A 20,993-nucleotide genomic window follows, 5' to 3' on the forward strand; every position below is an offset into this window, starting at 1 on the left:
AACTATAATGAGGTAGTTTTTGTGTAGAATTTTCAAATGTAATAGAATGGTAATGTATCTTTGATCCAAGTGTTTCTAAGATTATAGTATTTACTTCAAATTACTGTCGCGAGAATTTGATAACTTGTTTCATGACAATGTTACCTCCAAATGATGCAAAAAGACCTTGTGTCCTCAGATATGCAAAACATCTAGTTCTACTATGGTATCTAGTATAACAGTCACCCCAAAGGCTGTAGAAACGTTGACTACTTCATGACAATCGATACCCTGTAATGGAAATTTAGATGAACAATCAGTAATAAACTACATGACAATCGATACGCTGTCATAAAAGTAAAGGTGAGTACACAGTTATTATCTACAATAATTATATAATTGAATGATTCAGTTTTATCGTAATCATGCTTTAGTTTAGTCACGTTATTATCTATATCGGTAACTGACATGAAATTTTGTAATTTATTTTTTGATTTGATAGAAAAATTATCAAGACGGCATTGCGTCGAAAGCAACCCATCAACACATGCATGCAACATATGTCCTTTATGTTTGTGTGTCTTGAATGATATGAAAAGTGTGTTATATAATCTAGATTTGTACTTTGTATGGGAAACGCTCGTTATGCATAATCTTCCATCGGTTAAATATTTATTATGATTAATATTACAAACGTGGTAATTTTGGACTTACCCATACCCGTTTCAGTAACACTATTGTTTAAAATAAAGTACCCTTGATGTTTTTCTAGGTGAGTTGTGAATCGTCTATGTAGATCTTTAATGTCTATTACGTTTGAGTATCTGTGTTTCATGACTTAAAATTTAGAAATTTTATTATTTATTCAATTAAACAAACATATAACAGATAGGTTAACTGACCTAACCCATTGTAACGGAATCCTCTATCTACGATTCTAAACCCATGATATCTGTTGTAGTATTCGTTGTAACTTATAGGATGTCCGCTGATCGATCTGGTATTGAACCTGTTAATTCCAATGCCATGTCCTTTATGAAACAAATAAAAAGTCTTCCAAAAAAATTTTCATATCATATATATTGTTTAGAACACAATGTGAATACTTATTTATCTTTCTCGAAAACAAATATGACAATTTTTTAACAGTCAGAAAACCATATCAAACACAATATCAGCCAGGAATGTAAAAAGAGTATATAATGCTATTTTATCATTCGTTTAGTAGTAAATACAGTAGTTTTGAATATTTGATAAATAGCCTGCTGTTTAATCCATATCGCGCAACTTTGATGCGCACCCTTTATCGCATACCCTTTATCACACCCCTACCTTTTATCGCATACCCTTTATCACACCTTTACCCTTTATCACACCCCTACTTTTTTCTTTTTTTTTTTTTTTGCATAAGAAATATTTTTCCTCAAATTAGGTACGGTCATTCGGGTGTGACGCAATTTATTGAATGACGTCATTGTTTGGTATGTACATGTGACGTCAAAAACGTCCAGTTTTCATATTTTTTGGCACACTAAATGCAAGTGTAAAAAAAATACAAAACACACGAAAAAATGCAATAATAAACAAACTATTTTTAAAACAACAACACGCAAATTGTAAGGTAATCCAGGTGCTTTGGATAAGTAATTGAACAGTTCTTTTAAGGCTTTTAAAACAAGACAAAAGTAGAACTGAAGGTAATCCAGTGAACAGTTCATATAATATAACTCCCCTGTTGAAATATATGATAAAGCGTATAAAAGATGGCAAAATCCGTATCAAATGCCGTATCACCCTCGACCAATATCATCCCTCGGGCTGATATTGGTGTCTAGGGATGACACGACATATGAAACGGATTTTGCCATGTATTATTCTATATATTGTAGCTTTCAAATATATCAACAAAATACCTACGGATCTTAGTTTCAGTTTTACAACAGACTAAACATCTTCCTTTTTCCTTTGATCTGTTTTAAACATAGGAAAAACAAATACATTTCCATAATCCTTAAACGCTCAATCAGATATAGTTATACATATTATTTGTAAGTTCTTGTGCATAATTTTCAAACGTTATAATACGTATTCAATACAATCATCAATGCTCTTCAACTTTGTACATGTTTGGCTTTCTTACTATGTTGATCTGGGCATCACTGATGAGTCTTATGTAGACGAAACACGCGTCTGGTGTATTGAATTATAAGCGTGGTGCCTTTGATAACTACTACAATAACTTGGTCCAAGACAATATTACCTCCATATGGTGCAAATAGTCCTTGTGTTCTCATATATTCAAAGCATCTATTTCTACTATGGTATCTAGTATAACAGTCACCCCAAAGACTGTAGAAACGTTGACTACTACATGACAATCGGTACGCTGTGATGAAAGTTAAAGTGAACAATCAGTAATAAACTACATGACAAAAATGCCATCATTGTATGTATTATTGTTATCATAACTGAGGTCTAATTTAGTCTCGACGTTATTTAAATCGTCAACTGACATGAAATTTTGTAATTGATTTTTTGGTTTGATAGAAAAATTATGAAAGGGGCATTACGTCGAAAGCAACTCATCAGCATATACATTCCACATATGTCCTTTATTTCATTTTCTTTCTAGAATGAGAAAAACATATAAAAATGGTGTTATATCATCTGCATAAGTACTTTGTATGGCAAACGCTCGTTATGCATGATCTTCCCTCGATTAAATATTTATTAGGATTAGTCTTACAAAGCTGATAGTTTTCGACTAACCCATATCTGTTTTAGTCACAATCACGATTGTTCTCTTATAAAGTACCCTTAATGTAATTCTAGGTGAGTTTTGAATCGTTAATGTAGAGCTTTCATGTCTATTGCCTTTAAATATCTTTGTTTCATGACTTGATTTTTTTTTAATTTATTCAACTAAACAAATATATAACAGATAGGTTAACTCACCTAAACCATTGTAATGGAATCCTCTATCTGCGATTCTAAATCCGTGGAATCTATTGTAGTAATCGTTGTAACTAATATGTTGTCCACTGGCAAATCTATTATTGAATCTGGTAAATCCTCCGCTTTGTTCTGTATAAAGCGAAAAATATTTCTTTAAAAAAACATTTTTATATTATATATATTTTCTTAGAACACAATTGATGAAAAGATATCAGTACAAATTAAACTTTCTTGAATAGGGATATTTAAAACATTTTTAAGTAAGAAGAACATCCCAAATACAACTTTAAACAGGAATTTAGAAAAACAAAGTATATGATGTTTCGACAGTAGCTTTTAAAATGTATCAACTAAATTATCAACGGACCTGACATTGTGTTTTACAATAAACTTTTTTTTCATAATAACTTTTTACCTCCCTTATCTTTTTATGCACACCAACCACAAATACAATAATATGATGCATAAAACGCGCACACAATATATATATATATATATACATATGTTTATAGATATAATGTATTAGTCACAGTTATTAATATTGCAATATATATTTGATCGAAATAGTTTAATTGATTATATTAGCTCTTTCATTGTGCTGTTCCGAGTATTCAATAACTTGGTTTAAGACAATATTACCTCCAAATGGTGCAAAAAGACCCTGTGTCCTCAGATATCCAAAGCATCTACTTCTACTATGGTATCTAGTAAAACAGTCACCCCAAAGGCTGTAGAAACGTTGACTACTACATGACAATCGATACGCTGTCATAAAAGTTAAGGTTAACAATCAGTAATAAACTGCATGACAAAAGTTTCATTATTGGATGCTACACTGTTACATAAGCATGCTTAAATGTAGTCTCGATCTTATTGACATCTTCTTCATACATAGTTTGTATGACAAACGGTCGTTAGGGTATATGATATTCACTCTTGAAAATATTCATGAGGTGTAATTTATTACAAGTGGCAGTAATGTCCTAACCATAATCTTTTGAAAATATATTTTTTAAAGAATCCTGATTGCGAAATTGTGTGAACTTTGAACTATCTATATAGAGCTCTCTTGTCTGTTATACAACTTCTATATTTGTTTGTTTCATCAATGTTTATCTTGATTTATTATTGTTTGTTACATTTAATAAATAAAAACAGTTGACTTACCTAAACCGTTGTAATAAAATCTACTATCGACAATTCTAAATCCATGATATCTGTAATAATAGTCGTTGTAACTTATTTGTGGTCCATTAATAAATCTTCTACCGATTCCAATACCATGTCCTAAACAAAATAAAAAATCTTCACAAAAAACTTGTTCACATATTATATTTTTTTTCTCACAAAATATAAAGGAATACTATTTCTTTAACTGGGCAAAGAAACAATTTATGAGTTAAATACGTTTTGTTATCTAATGGATTATAATTCATACAAAACAATAAACGGGGTTTTACTTCGCGTACACGTATCAATGAACGTAATTTGTTAGATTCTTGAACAATTGTAATACGTAATAATATTGCTTTATATCTTCGCTAAAAAAATGTTTTAAGATTATAACAGTATATATGACACTGTACTATTAAGGACAATATTACCTCCAAACGGTGCAAATAACGCTTGTGTCCTTAGATATTCAAAGCATCTACTTCTACTATGGTATCTTGTATAACATTCTCCCCAAAGACTGTAGAACTGACTACTACTACATGTCAGTTGATATGCTGAAATAAAGTAAATGTTTAAAACATTAGTAATGTATCTACATAACTAACAAATAACCAGTTAATAAAAGCTAAATATTTGTTCATACAAGTGTAATCATGCGTTTAGTTACAGATTTCTTTCTTTTCATATGATGCAAAACATATCCGCAGTAGATTTCAATAAGTCAGCATCCCAACAACACATCAGCACCCAAATATTAGCTCTTTACCATTTTTCTCAAGAATTATATGACTATAATAATTCATTTTAAAATATTCGTGTATTTCAACATTAGGTTAAGCAATATGTTTGTTTGTCCTAATTAACTGTGAAAAAATATAGCTGTTACTGTAGAAAGCTCTCATTTCTATGACACATCTTACAAGTATTCATGTTTAATGGCCTGTTTCCCTAACATACCATTAATGTCATTAAACTAATAAACAAACAGTTGACTTACTTAGTCCATTGTAATGGAATCTACTATCAACAATTCTGAATCCATGGTAACGGTTGTAGTAATCGATGTAACTTAGATGGTGTCCATTGATAAATCTGGAATTGTGGCTTAAATGGTGTCCATGGATAATGGGGTGGTGACTTATATGGTGGCCATGGATTATAGGATGGTGACTTATATGGTGTCCATGGATAATGGGATGGTGTCCATGGATAAGGGCATGGTGAAGTATATGCCCTCTAGAAGTGTGACCTAACAATTTACTGCATGAACTGTGTTCTACAAGAGAAAAAATAGCTCACTTTGTTATCTAGATAATATCTTAATCACATAACATCAATATATAAGTTATCAAACGCGTTCCGTTTTTTCGAGATATGAGTTTTCAATAGTAAGAAAACAATCCCGCATACGATGTTAAAAAAATCCATTACAGTATAGTATGCTTGAAAATAAGCTTTAAAGTATTTAAAAAGACAATAACTCATCTTATATTCAGTCCCATATGAAGCTAGTTATGTCTTGAGAACATTTTTTTTTCTATCATCTGTTTCAGGCATACAAAACAAATAGAAATACATTTGCATTAATTCCTCACCCAACATTGAAGGTGCAATTATTCAAATATTCCTGAACAGAATACTCATACGTATAATAACAATTGCCTTATTTTCCTGGATCGAAATATTTTTGAAAGAATACGTATCTATTTCTAATTACTATCTAGAATTGTGTATACAACTAAGTATAAGACAATGTGATCTACCGAATTAGACTTCGTACAATCTATGTACTAACATGAACAATATGACGGGTGCCACAGGTAGAACAGGATTTAATTACCCTCCGGAGGATAGCTTGCAATGTTGAAATTTGTGTACTATTAAAAGTAAAAACACAAAAATACTAAACTCCGAGGAATATTCAAAAAGGAAAATCGAAATCAAAAGGCAAAATCAAAAGTGCAAACACATCAAACTAATGGATAACAACTGTCATATTCCTGACTTGGTACAGGCATTTCCTAATGTAGAAAATGGTGGATTGAATTAACCTGGTTTTATAGCTAGCTAAACCTCTCACTTTTATGACAGTCGCATCAAATTCCATTACATTTTCAACGATAAATGTACAAAACAAAAATATACTCAAAGAGTAAAAATGTCAAAAATAGGGGTACATCAGTCAATAATGTGTTATCATCTTAATATCACTGTAAAAACAACAAATGTAACGAAGAAGCACAAAAAGGCATACATCAAATTTAACATACTAATTTTGTTATTCTTATACAACTTAATTTATGTATGCAAAGTCTACCCGTAAAGGATAGAAGGTTTTCAGTACTGGTGTAAAATTGCGCGTTTATAATTCGCACAGGTAGACATAAAAATAATTTTGTTGTTCAAAGTATGACGGCATACATAAATGAAGAGTCACGTAAAGTAGATATAACAAAAACAGATTTAACAGTAAAAGTAATAATAATAAATAAGATAATTGTGTGGTTCAAAGTTTGACGGGATACATAGGTACAGTTTCATGTTAAATGTATATCATAAAAAACAGACTTAACAGAAAAGGTAGTATTATTAAATAATACAGTTTTGTCATTCATAGTATTCAATATCCATACGTAAAAGTATTATTAGTAAATGAAATAATTTTGACGTTCAAAGTATGATGTTTTACATAACCACAGAGTCACTTCAAAAGAATATAAAAAAAAACCTGACTTAACAGTACAAGTAATATTAATAAAGACAAATAAAAGAATACTTTAACACGTTATTAAGATGATAACCCAACGTCAGTACGCAAAATATATACTTCAAGACCATCTTGTATTATTTGTGAAGTTGATACGGAATATTTATCAACAAGTTCTGGGTATCTTCCGATGAACTTTTTTAGAAAAAGGATGAGACGTTCTTTGACATACCCCTGGTTCATCAACTTTCTGCTCAGACACTGGTGACGTTTTACAAAGTCTGGATAGGAACTGCAAGCTCTGGAATACCTAATAAGTATGGAAATGTATATTCCATATGCAGGTGAAGTTGGTATATTACTACTAAGATGGGGAAAATTGATAATTTCAAAATTAAAATCGTCTCGTTTGTCATAGATTCTGGTACTGAGATGACTGTGTATGTCAAATTTGAGGTATAAGTCTAAAAATGAAGCGGAGGAAGCCGTGTCTGTGGTCTCTTTAATTTCTAGTTCTGGTGGGTATATAAATGGAACCCAATCAGAAAAGTTCGGATTGTTAATGGAAAGAACATCATCAATATATCTGAAAGTGAAATTAAATAACCGGGCTTCTTTGATCTCCTTGTTTTTGACAAGTGTCTGAAGGAACTTCGATTCATATGAAAATAAGAATAGGTCGACAAGGAGAGGCGCACATTCCGTTCCAATAGGAATGCCTACAATTTGTTGAAAAAGTCTACCTCCAAATTCAACAAATATGTTGTCAATAAAAAACTCCAGCACACTGATCACTGGTTCCTCTGTGTAGTATGTCTTACCCTTTTGTTCCTTATTAACAAAATATGCCTAATGATATCCCAAAGTGATAAATTTATAGCGTATGCTACCATTTTTATGATGAAAATCATTGTTGATTATTTCTTTTAGACGGTTTTTCAATTTCACATGAGGAATGGTTGTATACAAGGTTGAAAAATCAAAAGTTTTAATAGAATAATTTCAGAAAAAGACCGAGATTTAAAATTATCCAGAAGTTCTTTAGAGTTTTTCAGAATCCACATATGGTTAATACCACAACGTGAGTAAACAGTTTCACAGTATATCTGAAGACCCTCTTTAACTGCGGACAGAATTTTAGTCAATCTAATAGACAATTCTTTAGTAGAACAAGCAGATGAGCAATGTACCGTTGTTTGTACGGAATTTTGTGAAATTTAGGTATCCAATACAAACAAGGTAAGTCCTCTGATTTGATGTTCGATGCAATGTTCATAGAGGCCATGAAGGACTTATGATTCGCCAAAATCTCATCCTTGCCAAATGATATGTTTTTGTATGTGGGATTACCTGAGTGCTCATTTATTCGTAAATCTTTTATAAGACAATCGTAGTAATACGATTTACATACAAAGACAATATTATTTGAAGCTTTGTCCGCAGGAACAACAACACACCTATCTTGAAGAGATGATAGTCATTTTACAGCCTCTTTGTCACTGAAAATGGACTTAGGTCGATCATACACACAGTTTTTTCAACTTATGAATGCGACGTTTTATCAGATACCAGATTGTTTTGACCCATTCTGACAAAGTGTCCAGTTGAACTTCTTCTCGCTTAGCCCATGCTCTGGCGTTAATTAATTGTCTTTTTGTCTTTTTTTGTTTTTAGCCATGACTTTGTCTGTTTATTTTTTATCTATTAGTTTGAATGTCCCTCGTGAGTGTTTCATTTCTAAGTATTAGACAAAAGTTACCTCCAACCAGCCTAAAAACATTTCGTTTCCTCATCTCTCTGAAGCATTGTATTACAGTATTGTGTCTATGCAAACAGTTATTCCAAAGACTGAAGAGTCGTCTTCTACTGCATGTCACTAAGAATTCTGAAAAAAAAAGATAACAATAATACCCGATCTCTGATGAAAATTCTAAACAGAAAGTTCCTAAGTAAATGGCAAAATCAAAATCTCGAGCAGACCAAACAAATGGAAGATAACTTTAGTATTCCTGACTTGGTACATGCATTTTTTTCTTATAAGAATCAATTACAATCAGAAAGGTAAAGATTAATTTCTGTGAAAAAAACCCAATAAATGTCAAAGTTTAGTTTTAAATATAGCTCATTTGTGAAATATAACGTGACTACGTCGTTGTTCATTTATCGGCTTTTCCTGCCTACACTTGAATGTCAATATATGTTTGTTGTGTTGTCTTTTGCAGAAGATATTGTGATTGTTGTGGTTTAGTCGACTTTCATCTATTTGCTATGGCTTCGTCACTTTGTCGTTAAATTAAATACAATGGATACACGTTTTGCTATTGGATTTTCTGCCCCTTTTCATTTTCTTTTACATTAATCTGATTACTAAGTCACTTACGATTTCCATGGTAAGTGAATCTACTATTGACGATTCTGTATCCTCCTTGAAATCTACAACTGAATGTTTGGATGTGTCCGTGGTGAACATGGTGAACAGATCCTTTTTGAAAAGATAAACTACATATTAGACTGAATGTAACATTGTTATATAGTAACAATATTAAAATGGATAAGATATCAAGTAATGGCGTTTGTCTTGATTATCAAGTTATAAAAGCTTCCGTAGATATCAGACTAAAATGTATATAATTGAACATGTGCCGATGCTGAAACACTGGTTTTTGTTAAGTACCAATGCTAGCTATTCAACATTAAGGGAAAGCGTTAAGAATAATTCGTATTTATTTCTTAAAAAAACAAATATTACTGAATATGGTTATGGCTTGTTACGAACAAGGACGACATGCTTTATTAAGGTATCGTGTATCAGTTTCTGCTTGTGACGAAAATTTTGTTTAATACAATACAATGTGCTTTATTTCAAAAACACTCCATCAAATTGACATTTGAAACAAGAGGTAAATTACAAAATACAATCACATGCAATTAATAGCTGATACAATGTAAGTCATTTATTGATTTATATGATAAGACCATATTAACTCCCTACCCTGTGATAATTGTATTTTTATTGATACTTGCATTGATGCAATTATTTTTCAAATTTCAACACTTAAAATTCGACAGAACAGTTTATAATCCTAAAAGTCAAAATAGCCAAGGATTCAAAGTTAAGTAATTTAATTGGTCACCAAGTTGTTTTCAAACGAATGCTTCTGATATGTTTTATGAAAAGTAACTGCAGTGTACACAATTACAAATTCTAATATCTTTTATGATAACTAGATACTAACATTGCCATTTTTTTTATTCGAGCATAACACAGATAAAATTTATAGAAGATTTGAAAATATTTTAAAATTTCATACCAGTAACCGGCAAATTTCGGTATGAATGATACTAACAAATTGAACGAATGATATAAATAACACTTACTCATACATACCAGCTGTTTATGTTGATTTTTAAAAAAAACTTACAGAGGGCAATATCATTGACTGTGTGATGTTAACGGAAACAAAAAACTTACATTTTTGGCTTTAGCACATCGATACATAAATAGAGTTTTATTACAACACATTAATTTTTCAGGATTTATGTCTCACCACATTATCGCTGACGATGTGTGCTACATGTACTTACCATAACTTGACACCTCACATATCGCCACTGAAGATGAAGAAAAAAAAATCCAATTAAGATTACAAAACAAATACTATTATAGGAAACGTAAAATGTCTTAGCTACGAAGTTTTTTAGTAACTCTGAATATGATTCAACCGTTTATAAAAAGGAATTGTGAAATATTATTTCGCTATGAGCAGTCCGTTTTGGTTCAATATTACAACTAAAAACGAATACATCAATGGTGTGTTATTGACTTTCTTGTCAAATTTACAATAATTGAACACAAAGTCATTTAAATACGATTTTATTAGGACTTCAGTAAACATCTTAACTGGTATGTGATAACTAAGACACAATTAAGGTATCTTTTATACACTAACTTTGAACACGGAAAACATTCAAATCCATGGGAAGCTAGCAGTTTACATATTTTTATTCTATGAAATAAGGTCAAACAGACTGGAAATATTGTCGTTATACGAATGCATATGCTTTTCTGTGAAGTTATATCCATAACTATATTAGCATCAAGTCACTTACTGAATGTTTGACGATAATCTCGACGGACAATTGGATTATATTTTAAAACTCACACGGAAAAGTGTTAAACAAACCCTACAGAAATCAAATATTTTTAAAAAAGCATTTAAAGAATCATTCCAATTTTTACTATTTAACGTTTTTATTTGTACTGTTGTCCTGTCATTTAATTTTTTTTTTTAGTGTAATATTGAACATTGTCATTAAAGCGCGAGGTTTGGTTAGCCGCAAAACCATGTTCAAAATGTCCTGTACCAAATCAGGGAAATGACAGTTGTTATTGTAAAGTTCGTTTCTGTGTGTGTTGCATTAAAGTGTTTCTGTTGTGTCATTCTTCTCCTCCTATATTTGATGTGTTTCCTTCAGTTTTAGTTTGTAACCCGGATTATGTAAATGCAAAAATTATAGTTTAAATCGTAGGATGCCAATCGTTTCAAAACGTAACTATTTGTTTGCAAAAAGCAATACATAGTTACTTCCACATGTTCTAGAAGATTTTCGTTTAGGTTAATGACATCCTTCTTATATATTTTCCGAAATTAATCATAATATGTCTATAAATGTGATACTGGCTGTTATGTGCTATCTTCGCGCGCTAACGTCGCGTGATTTAATGTGTAAAAGTATGATACAATCGTTTAATGCACAATTGGTTTTGGTAGATAATTGTAACTAATTACATTTCTCGGGCACGATACTCGGATTATGGAATCAAATCAATTGCTATCTTCTGTTTCTGTACATATGTGGTTAAGACTCTTGAAACTCGTATATTCGCCTAGGCCACAGTCCATCGACTCCGTGAATTTAAGTTTTTCAAATTCAACATGTTTACCTCATTAAAAGACAGTAAGTTGTATCATAGTTTAATCACGACATTCGCGTTATCCTGAACGTTTTATAAATCAAACATCTTGGGTTCAATGCAGGATCCTTAATCATTCGTTACTATTCGATATTATTCATGTCATTGATGTTTTATAAGCATGTTACCATTGATAATAATTAACAGCTCTTCGCATTTTATAGCCGCCTCTACTTGAATATTTCTTTAAGCTAATCTTGTAATTGATGAATAATTGTGTAAATAAATGTCAATAAACTGGACATGAAATTGCACTGTAAAAGAAGGGCGAAAGATACCAAAGGGACAGTCAATCCTGTGAATCTTCATGTGAAAATTATGTCGGATCCTAACATTGAAACGGGTCTAGAATAATATATAGGCCAGAATGCATTGTCTAGCTGAATCATACATTGGAAGAAATTACTTTACATGACATACGAAACATTAATGGTTACATATGAAAAGCGGTTGGCCAAATGATGTCTTCTATATCTAAATGAATTATCGATATTTAAGAATATACCTTTTGAGAACGACCAAATTGTTGTCTAATTCTTTAATTTATATGTGCGTCATTATGATAGAAATTCAAGAAATATAATTAACTACCTGCAAGTGCAATAGCCAGAAGAAGACGTATCCCGTGAGCCATGATGTTGAATGCGATTATGAGAAGAAGATAATTTTATACTGTGTTAACTTTGCCATGTGTTACATTATAATATTGACACAAAATGCTTTGTTTTTGTGTTCATTTCTACTTATTGTGTTATAACATATGTAACTGCACGAGTAAACTTCCGTGTTCTGTAAATTCAACATGAAAATCAAACCGGATAAAAAAAAGTTACATGCTCTTGTCTGCGTCAAAAATCGTTTTAACATATGTAGGTGATTGTAGTGGTATACAAATTCTAAAGAATGCATACTTTTTTCTCATACTTTTTTCTTTCATCTATTTTGCTGACAGTATTGACATAAGAAGGTGAAATAATATTTGTGTATGATGACAATATTCACAAAATTAAAAATAAAGTTGAGTTAGATAATTGTATGACCTTTATATATGATAATAACCAAAAGCCCCACTGAATAGTAAACTTTTACTCCGTGTTGACTAAAGTTATGATAAAACGACGTAAATATATATGCCTTACCGAATTGTCACTTATTACCGAGGTTTTACCAACACGAGCAACACGACGGGTACCACACGTGGAGCAGGATCTGCTTACTCTATCGGAGTACCTAATATCAGCCCGTTTTGGGTAATGCTCTTATTGCTTATTTTTTACTTGTTTGAGGAGGTACCCAACACTTTAACTAACATTAATTTGGCTTGTTTAACCTTCATAAAATTTGGACAATGTAATTACTTTGACCCTATAAAAATTTCAAAAATTTTGAACCAACCGTTTTGTCAGAAAAATTACACTGGTTATATAGCAGTTTGGCAAACACCAATTTTGATCATTGAGAAGCTTTTAATATTCCCTTTACAACACAACGTAATTAAAACATTTCGCTGACTTTACAGAGTTATCTCCCTGTAGTGTTAGGTACCATCTTATCTATTGTTATTCCGTTGAGAACTGATGGATTGTTTTATGTGATATCCATTCAACGTGGCTCAGTACTTAAACATCCCGTCAATGTGTTTGTATTGTCTTTCATTTTTTGCTGATGTGTTTTAAATATGCGACATTTTGTATTTCTTTGGTTCTCATAACGTGATTCTCTACTTTTAAATTATGATATATTTCTTTTATGAGTTACAAAATACGTTGAACTTCAAACGTAAAAATTATTCAATCGCGTAGTGGAATGAACTATTTGAGGATTCTCATAAATTGAATATAACTTTTGGACTATTTTAAATCTCGGTCTATTTCTGAAATTATTTCTTACATACTTTTGATTTTTAACCCTGTATGCTAACATTGCCTATGGAAAATTTTAAAAATGTTTGTATAAACATTGAACGACAAATATATGTGACGTTTAAAATTTTCTGACGTCAGACACGCGAATCAATGAATGTGTTTGTAGTTTGTATGTCCTGTTAAATTGTTCCTTTTAAAATTGTTACACAATGATGACTGCTGTACCCATATTTTGACTATTTTATTTATTATGTCTGTTTAGTTCCCGCATCATTGTAAATAGGCGTTTTTCAATAAAAAAAAAAAAACGTACTTTCTTGTCCCAGCCACTTTTAAAACAATGAGTTTGATTTTTGCAAGTAATGTTTTTGTGCAGTCAGTACATTGAGTTAGATTTAACATTTTAAAGCAAAGAAACAGTTTTTATAGACAGATTGATAAGATATTGATTCGTGAATGGTCCAAAACAACCAAAAGGGCATGTCCCTAGACCGCCTGTTCAACATTCATACTGTAAAATATCGTAAGAAAATGAATTACTTTTTTACTTAATATAAGTTCTTTAATAATTCAAAAGTATGCTTAGAGTCAACATATTTTAATAAACAGCTTTTAACATAGGATTTTTAATTTCAGAAGGTGTGTCCCTGACAAAATGTCCACTACGATGTCATTAAAATTTGCTAATAAATCAATGTAATTTTTGTTTGCAAGAGATATAAACATTAGGGTCTTACAAAAGAGGAGATGCTTTCATCTGGTCTTAAAACTATGAAAAAAATATCAGTGTACAGCTTAATACATGCTTTGATGAATACAGTCAGTCATGTTACTTTTGCAATATAGGGGTTTTGGGGGAAAAATAACACATGTGAATATGTCCCCTACGAAACGGTCACCTTCGAAACAAGTATGGGAGAAAAACGTTTCGTAGAGGACACGGTTTTGTCAACTATGAAACGCATAAAAATTTCCACTACGTAACATGAGTTGTACCTTCATATGTGAAGTACTGTCTTATCTTTTTAGATAAAAAATGGTTCTCCAATTAAGAAAAAAATATTTTTTTTCTAAAATATAAGGTAAACAAACTGGAATGTCAATAGAAAACATTTAAAATTGCAAAAATATGTGTGTTTAGAAGCAGTTTCGTAGGGGAAAAAAGTACTTTTGAATTATTAAAGAACTTATATTAGGTACAAATAATATTTATTTTTTCATTTTTTTACCATATTTTAGAGTATGAATGTTGAACAGGCGGTCTAGGGACATGCCATTTTTGGTTCTTTTATCAATCTCTCTAAAAAAAAAAAATCTTTGCTTAAAATTTTTAAAAGTCCCCTACGAAACAATACACAAATTATGAAAATAATATCATTTTAAAGAGTATTTTATATTGCACTTTTTGTTTACGTCCAGGCCTATATTAGAGGTATTCAAAATAACTCTAGAAATTTAATAGTAGACAAGTTGATTTTTCAATTTTGTTTAGGTCTGAAAGGAACGCTTTTATTGAAAATCGCCCAAATATAACGGAATTTGATGAGACTGTCATCAAAGTGAGAGAGTTAGCGCTATAAACCAGGTTTAATCCACCATTTTCTACATTTGAAAATGCCTGTACCAAGTCATAACAGTTCTTGTTCATTCGTTTTTTTATGTGTTTTGTTATTTGATTTTGCCATGTGATTATCGACTTTCCGATTAGATTTTCCTCTAAGTTCAGTATTTTTGTGATTTTTACTTTTTTGTATAGACATTAGTTTTAAAAATTTTCTACAACTAATGCTCATGCGGTATAATGATTTAAACGAACAAAAAATATGAACCAACAAGATAAGTCGATACACTCAATACCGATAAACTCAATACCTTTGATTATGCATAGAAAGTCAAGTAGGAAAAATACTGAACTCCTATGAAAACGGAAAGTCCTCCATTAAATGCTAAATAAAATGCTCAAACACACCCATGGAATGAAAAACAACTGTCTTATTCTTGAATTGGTACATGCAATTGCATATCACTATCATTTCATTATCACTGAACTAGTATATATTTGTTTAGGGGCCAGCTGAAGGACGCCTCCGGGTGCCGGAATTTCTCGTTGCATTGAAGACCTGTTGGTGACCTTCTGCTGTTGTCTGCTCTATAGTCGGATTGTTGTCTCTTTGGCACATTCCCCATTTCCATTCACAATTTTATTTCAATATTTAAAGAAGCGTAGATTCAACCCTGTTTTATTTTAAAAACCAATGATTTGTATGGCAGTCGTATACGATTTTAACAACGTGTGAGTAAATCAAACAGACATAATAGGTAACACTTTATTGGTACAGCAGTTCATATTGTGCTATAATAGTGATGCCTTTAAAAACAAGTATGTCAATTATGAAAAACAAAACTGACAATTGACATTCTATGGGCAAATGGCATCTGCAAAAATGAAACTAAAAAAGACAAAAATACCCCAAAAACATAATTACTACAGCACAATAGCAGGATGTATAAATACCGAGCCACGTCAAAAGGACATTACAAAAACAATGAACTAAACAATAAAGGTAAAAAATATACAATAAAAAAACAATAACACTATGACACTCTTAAAATCATCAAAGTCATGGTAGTTTCCGCTGACCTTATTCTTTTTTCACAAAAAGGACGTTGACGTAAACCTAGTTTATAAACTTTCTGCTCAGACTCTGTTGATGTTTCATAAAACCTGAGTAGCAGTTATAAGCTCCTGAATACCAAAAATGAGTTCGGACATGTTAATCCCATATGCATTTAAACGTGTTTCTAAATACCAAAAATGTAATAGTAACATAAAGGAATATACATTATAAAGCAGTTAAATAAAATTGAGAATGGAAATTGGGAATGTGTCAAAGAGACAACAACCCGACCAAATACAAAAACAACAGCAGAAGGTCACCTACAGGTCTTCAATGTAGCGAGAAAATTCCCGCACCCCGAGGCGTCCTTCAGCTGGCCCCTAAACAAATATATACTAGTTCAGTGATAATGAACGCCATACTAATTTCCAAATTGTACACAAGAAACTAAAATTGAAATAATACAAGACTAAAAAAGGCCAGAGGCTCCTGACTTAGGACAGGCGCAAAAATGACTAAAAAAGGCCAGAGGCTCCTGACTTAGGACAGGCGCAAAAATGTGGCGGGGTTAAACATGTTTGTGAGATCTAAGCCCTCCCCCTATACCTCTAACCAATGTAGAAAAGTAAACGCATAACAATACGCACATTAAAATTCAGTTCAAGAGAAGTCCGAGTCTGATGTCAGAAGATGTAACCAATAAACAAAATGACAATAATAAATAAATAACAACAGACTACTAGCAGTTAACTGATATGCCAGCTCCAGACTTCAATTAAACTGACTGAAAGATTATGATTTCATCATATGAACATCAGGCACAATCCTTCCCGTTAGAGGTTTAGTATTATACCATCATAACATATATGAGAAGAACATAACCCGTGTCATGCCAATAACTGTTTTTAGAATAAATGTGTTTAGTTCCGATGCAAAGACCTTATAAGTGACTCAATATTATCGCCAAAATATGCAATCTTTAATGACTTGACAACAGTATCGTAATTATATCCCTTCTTGATAAGTCTATTCAAAGGTTTTGTTAGTTTCTGAGGTGAATACTGACACCGTTGTGCTTTATAAAGAATATTTCCATAACAAATTGGATGTGAAATACCTGAACGTATAAGAAGTCTGCATGTTGAGCTTTATTTACGAATGATGTCCTTATACCGATGATAAAATTTAGTAAATGTTTTGACTAGTTTGTGATATTGAAAACCCTGGTGTAATAATTTTTCAGTAATACATAAATTTCTCTCGTTAAAATCTTAAACATTGTTACATACACGAGCGAATCGCACAAGTTGAGATACATAAACACCATAAGATGGTGACAAGGGAACGTCACCATCTAAAAATGGATTATTAACGATAGGAAATGAAAAATCATCCCTTTTATCATAAATTTTAGTATTCAGCTTTCCGTTAGTGATATAGATATCAATATCGAAGAAAGGGCAGTGGCCATTGTTAGTATTAGCTTTATTTAAAGTAAGTTCAACAGGATAAATTTCATTAATATACATACTGAAGTCGTCATTATTGAGAGCCAAAATATCATCCAAATATCAAAAAGTATTATTAAATTTGTTTATCAGATGTTGTTTCGATGGGTCTTTGCTTATTTTTGTCATAAATTGTAACTCATAACAATATAAAAACAGGCCCGTAATCAGTGGTGCACAGTTAGTCCCCATTGGAATTCCGATAATCTGACGATATACGGAATCCCCAAAGTGAACAGAAAAGTTATCTAGTAAAAATTCAAGGGCATATATAGTATCAAAGCATGTCCAATTAACATAGTTTTTTTGTTTATTGCTACTAAAAAATGACCTAAAAGAGTTTGAACATATATATTTACATTCTGATTTTCTAAATACCCATTTAATAATTAGGTGTGTGAATATTTTCTTAATGAGAATGTGAGGCAGTGTGGTATACAGGGTAGAAAAATCAAAACTTTGAACAGATTCAAAATCACCAATATAAGCATGCAATTTATCAAGTACTTCCAACGAGTTCTTGACACTTCAAAAGTAATTTATTCCACTATTTTCGAAGGATTTATTTGAACAATTTATTATCAGGTTTTTAATTGTACCAAGTGTGCTGGTAAGAAGAATAGACAATTTAGTAGTTGAACAATGGCTTGAAGACGAAATAAATCTATATTTGTAAAGGGTTTTGTGTAGCTTCGGAAGCCAATACATAGTTGGGACTTTCATTGTATTTGGCTCTGATTGTAAAGCGGTAGCTAAAAGTTTATGTTTGTTTTCTGAAAATGAATTCAGTTGGAATTTTGTTGGATTGGTGATCTCCTTTTTCAGAACCTCAATGTAAAATTTACGTCAAACAATAATAATATTATTAGCAGCTTTATCGGCCGGGGCAAAAACAAATTCCTTGGCTAGTTCTTTTAGTTTATGTTTGATACGAGAAATAGGTTTATTGTGGTTATTGTTAATAGTAAAATGTTCTTTAAAATGTTGAATACGTAAATCAACTATCTTCATTACTGAATTAAAATAAGAGTCCAAAGATTTTTGTCAGCTTTTTCCCGTTTTATCCATTTCATACAGTAAGTGTGGAGTGAGTCGTGGATGATATTACGACACTCATTCCAATTAATAATTGACGGGGGACGATACTTTGGTCCTTTACTGAGGAATGATTTTAACTCTCGGTCTTGAACGATGTTAAGATCTCCTGTTATAACATGGGAAATGGGTCCATAAATATATTCGGAATTACTGCAATTACATGAAGTAGGTGTATTTTCACTGATATTAACATCTTTACACAATTGACTTTAATTAAAAACAAATTACCGGGTAGATTTCTTGTAAATATAAAAAATAAGAGGTAGCTCAGTATTGTCAAAATATCCAGGAATTTGTTCTTTAACAGAATGGTCGTTAAATATACCGGCAATATTTACAAAATCAAAGCCTTTATTGACATACTTAATTTTAATAAAATGTTTTTTATGATCTTCAGGGCGATCAATTTTGGGAAATAATTTAGAATAACAATATGCCATGATAATTTGAACAATTTCATACTTAGGACTGCTATATGAAATTGTGTTGCAATCCTCCAACATTTTATTTAACTTATTAACCGATAACGAACAGAGTTTTGTTAACAGATAATGTCTGCCGTTGTTTTTTGAAATAGAAATTAGGTCCGAAATATTGGTATGATTGGCCCGAAATTTTTTTTATTGCGATTTGTTCTACGACCGTGAGAACGGTTTTTACGAACAGTTTTAGAAACTATATCCAAAATGTTAACGGAATTGGTTCTAGATATATTACCAATTCCCATGATATTATCATTAAGACCGAGAGGGTAAACTGTCTGTAATTTTTTAATCCAATATAATTCAATTATTTTCCGTGATCGTACAAACTTTGAATGCGATTCACCAGGCTGCTTATTTACTTCTTCTAAAGGTTGAACTGCTAAATATTTAAAAGGATGATTGTGCTTCTTAAGGTGTTGGTAAATGATACTTTTGAATTTATTTGGTCTTTTAAAACGATACAGATGTTCTTGAGTGCGTTTAGATAAATATCGTCCAGTTTCTTCTACGTACTGAATACCACACCCCGGTTTGTTTCATGTGAGTAAATAAATAATACTGTTTGTTTTTCAAGTTATATCAGTTTTAAAATTTAAAGAAAATGTGCGACCATTAAACGTGGACCTTACCGTATTGTTGGTGGAAAGACGGGGACATGTAAATCATTTTTTTTGGCATGACACTTATCGATTGAAGGGTAACCACGATTTTTATTGTTAAAAATGTTAGCGATGGTAGTATTTTCAGATAACCGATTTTGAAGATTGAGACGTGTAGATCCCCTTTGAACAAGTTTAGTATTTAGTATTTTTCCATTTATAAGCTTCATAATTGTTTTGTTAGTGAATTATATAATACAGGAGCAAAGATTGGCGTCCAGACAATGAACCAGCATACAATAATTTAAGCTATGTAAAATTGATAAATTTGTTCGGCTAAAAATGTCAAACGCTATCAGTATTTATTACCCGAAAAAGATAGGGTATATCAGGGCAGGACTGATGGCTGACTAAATAGTAGAATGGGGCTGAATATTGAAATACTACTTTTTGATAAATATTCCTAAAGTAATGAACTAGAGCAGTTTTCGCTCGGACACACACTCCATAATCTAGTATATTATAAAAGCATAAAGTGTCGAATTCGTCCACTGTTATGTTTTCCAAAGGAAGTATTTTTCCTTTTCGACCAAAAACCTGTTTTGTTTTAAATTATAAGCATGAGCCGTTTGTTGATATTTTTATATAATTTCTGTTTTAAATAAATTATCTATAAATTTGTCAATTCCTTTTGATACAAATAACTCATATTTATCAATAATCACTTTTTGCTAGTTATATATCAAATTTGTGAACATACGCGTTTTAAATTCGTCTCCGCGTGCATTTATTTAATTTGCCACTGGCCATCATCCATTATCATCATTTATTTTACAGTAACTTTATAGTTGCTAAAACGTCTTTAATTTCCACACAATAGGACAGGTGATAAATGTAAAGAAACACGTGTTCCTGTACATGTTTTGATACCTGTGACGATAAATAAAATGAAATCATATGTGCCTGTTGTGATATCTCCGACAAATAGTTCTTGAATATACTCCGATTTGTTTAGTAATTGGGATGTT

The 20,993-nt window shown here is 31.4% G+C and overlaps 1 protein-coding gene and 2 long non-coding RNA genes across 3 annotated transcripts; all 3 read right to left on the minus strand.

The window, feature by feature from the left end:
• Positions 1-143: 143 nt before the first annotated feature.
• On the minus strand, positions 144-3,706 carry LOC139515292 (uncharacterized). The gene is made up of 5 exons (XM_071304860.1): positions 3,574-3,706; positions 2,935-3,063; positions 2,240-2,365; positions 882-1,010; positions 144-270 (listed from the first exon to the last, which is right to left on the minus strand). Exons 1-5 carry the CDS (start codon positions 3,704-3,706, stop codon positions 254-256), a joined length of 534 nt encoding a protein of 177 aa, XP_071160961.1. The 3' UTR covers positions 144-253.
• A 456-nt stretch (positions 3,707-4,162) lies between these two features.
• On the minus strand, positions 4,163-5,378 carry LOC139514326 (uncharacterized). The gene is made up of 3 exons (XR_011662599.1): positions 5,108-5,378; positions 4,539-4,664; positions 4,163-4,221 (listed from the first exon to the last, which is right to left on the minus strand). It is a non-coding gene; the product is annotated as an uncharacterized lncRNA (long non-coding RNA).
• A 3,197-nt stretch (positions 5,379-8,575) lies between these two features.
• On the minus strand, positions 8,576-10,460 carry LOC139514327 (uncharacterized). The gene is made up of 3 exons (XR_011662600.1): positions 10,403-10,460; positions 9,198-9,299; positions 8,576-8,702 (listed from the first exon to the last, which is right to left on the minus strand). It is a non-coding gene; the product is annotated as an uncharacterized lncRNA (long non-coding RNA).
• Between the last annotated feature and the right edge of the window lie 10,533 nt (positions 10,461-20,993).

The sequence above is a fragment of the Mytilus edulis genome, chromosome 3 (genome assembly GCF_963676685.1).
Source record: "Mytilus edulis chromosome 3, xbMytEdul2.2, whole genome shotgun sequence".
NCBI classification, from domain to species: domain Eukaryota; kingdom Metazoa; phylum Mollusca; class Bivalvia; order Mytilida; family Mytilidae; genus Mytilus; species Mytilus edulis.

Bases quoted from the DNA above. Each gene is read 5' to 3' on its own strand.
- LOC139515292 (XM_071304860.1), bottom strand. From the start codon at position 3,706: ATGACAGCGTATCGATTGTCATGTAGTAGTCAACGTTTCTACAGCCTT. The intron at 3,064-3,573 runs GTAATATTGTCT...CGCTTTATACAG, and splicing joins TCTTTTTGCACCATTTGGAG to AACAAAGCGGAGGATTTACC. The intron at 1,011-2,239 runs GTAATATTGTCT...TGTTTCATAAAG, and splicing joins ACTATTTGCACCATATGGAG to GACATGGCATTGGAATTAAC.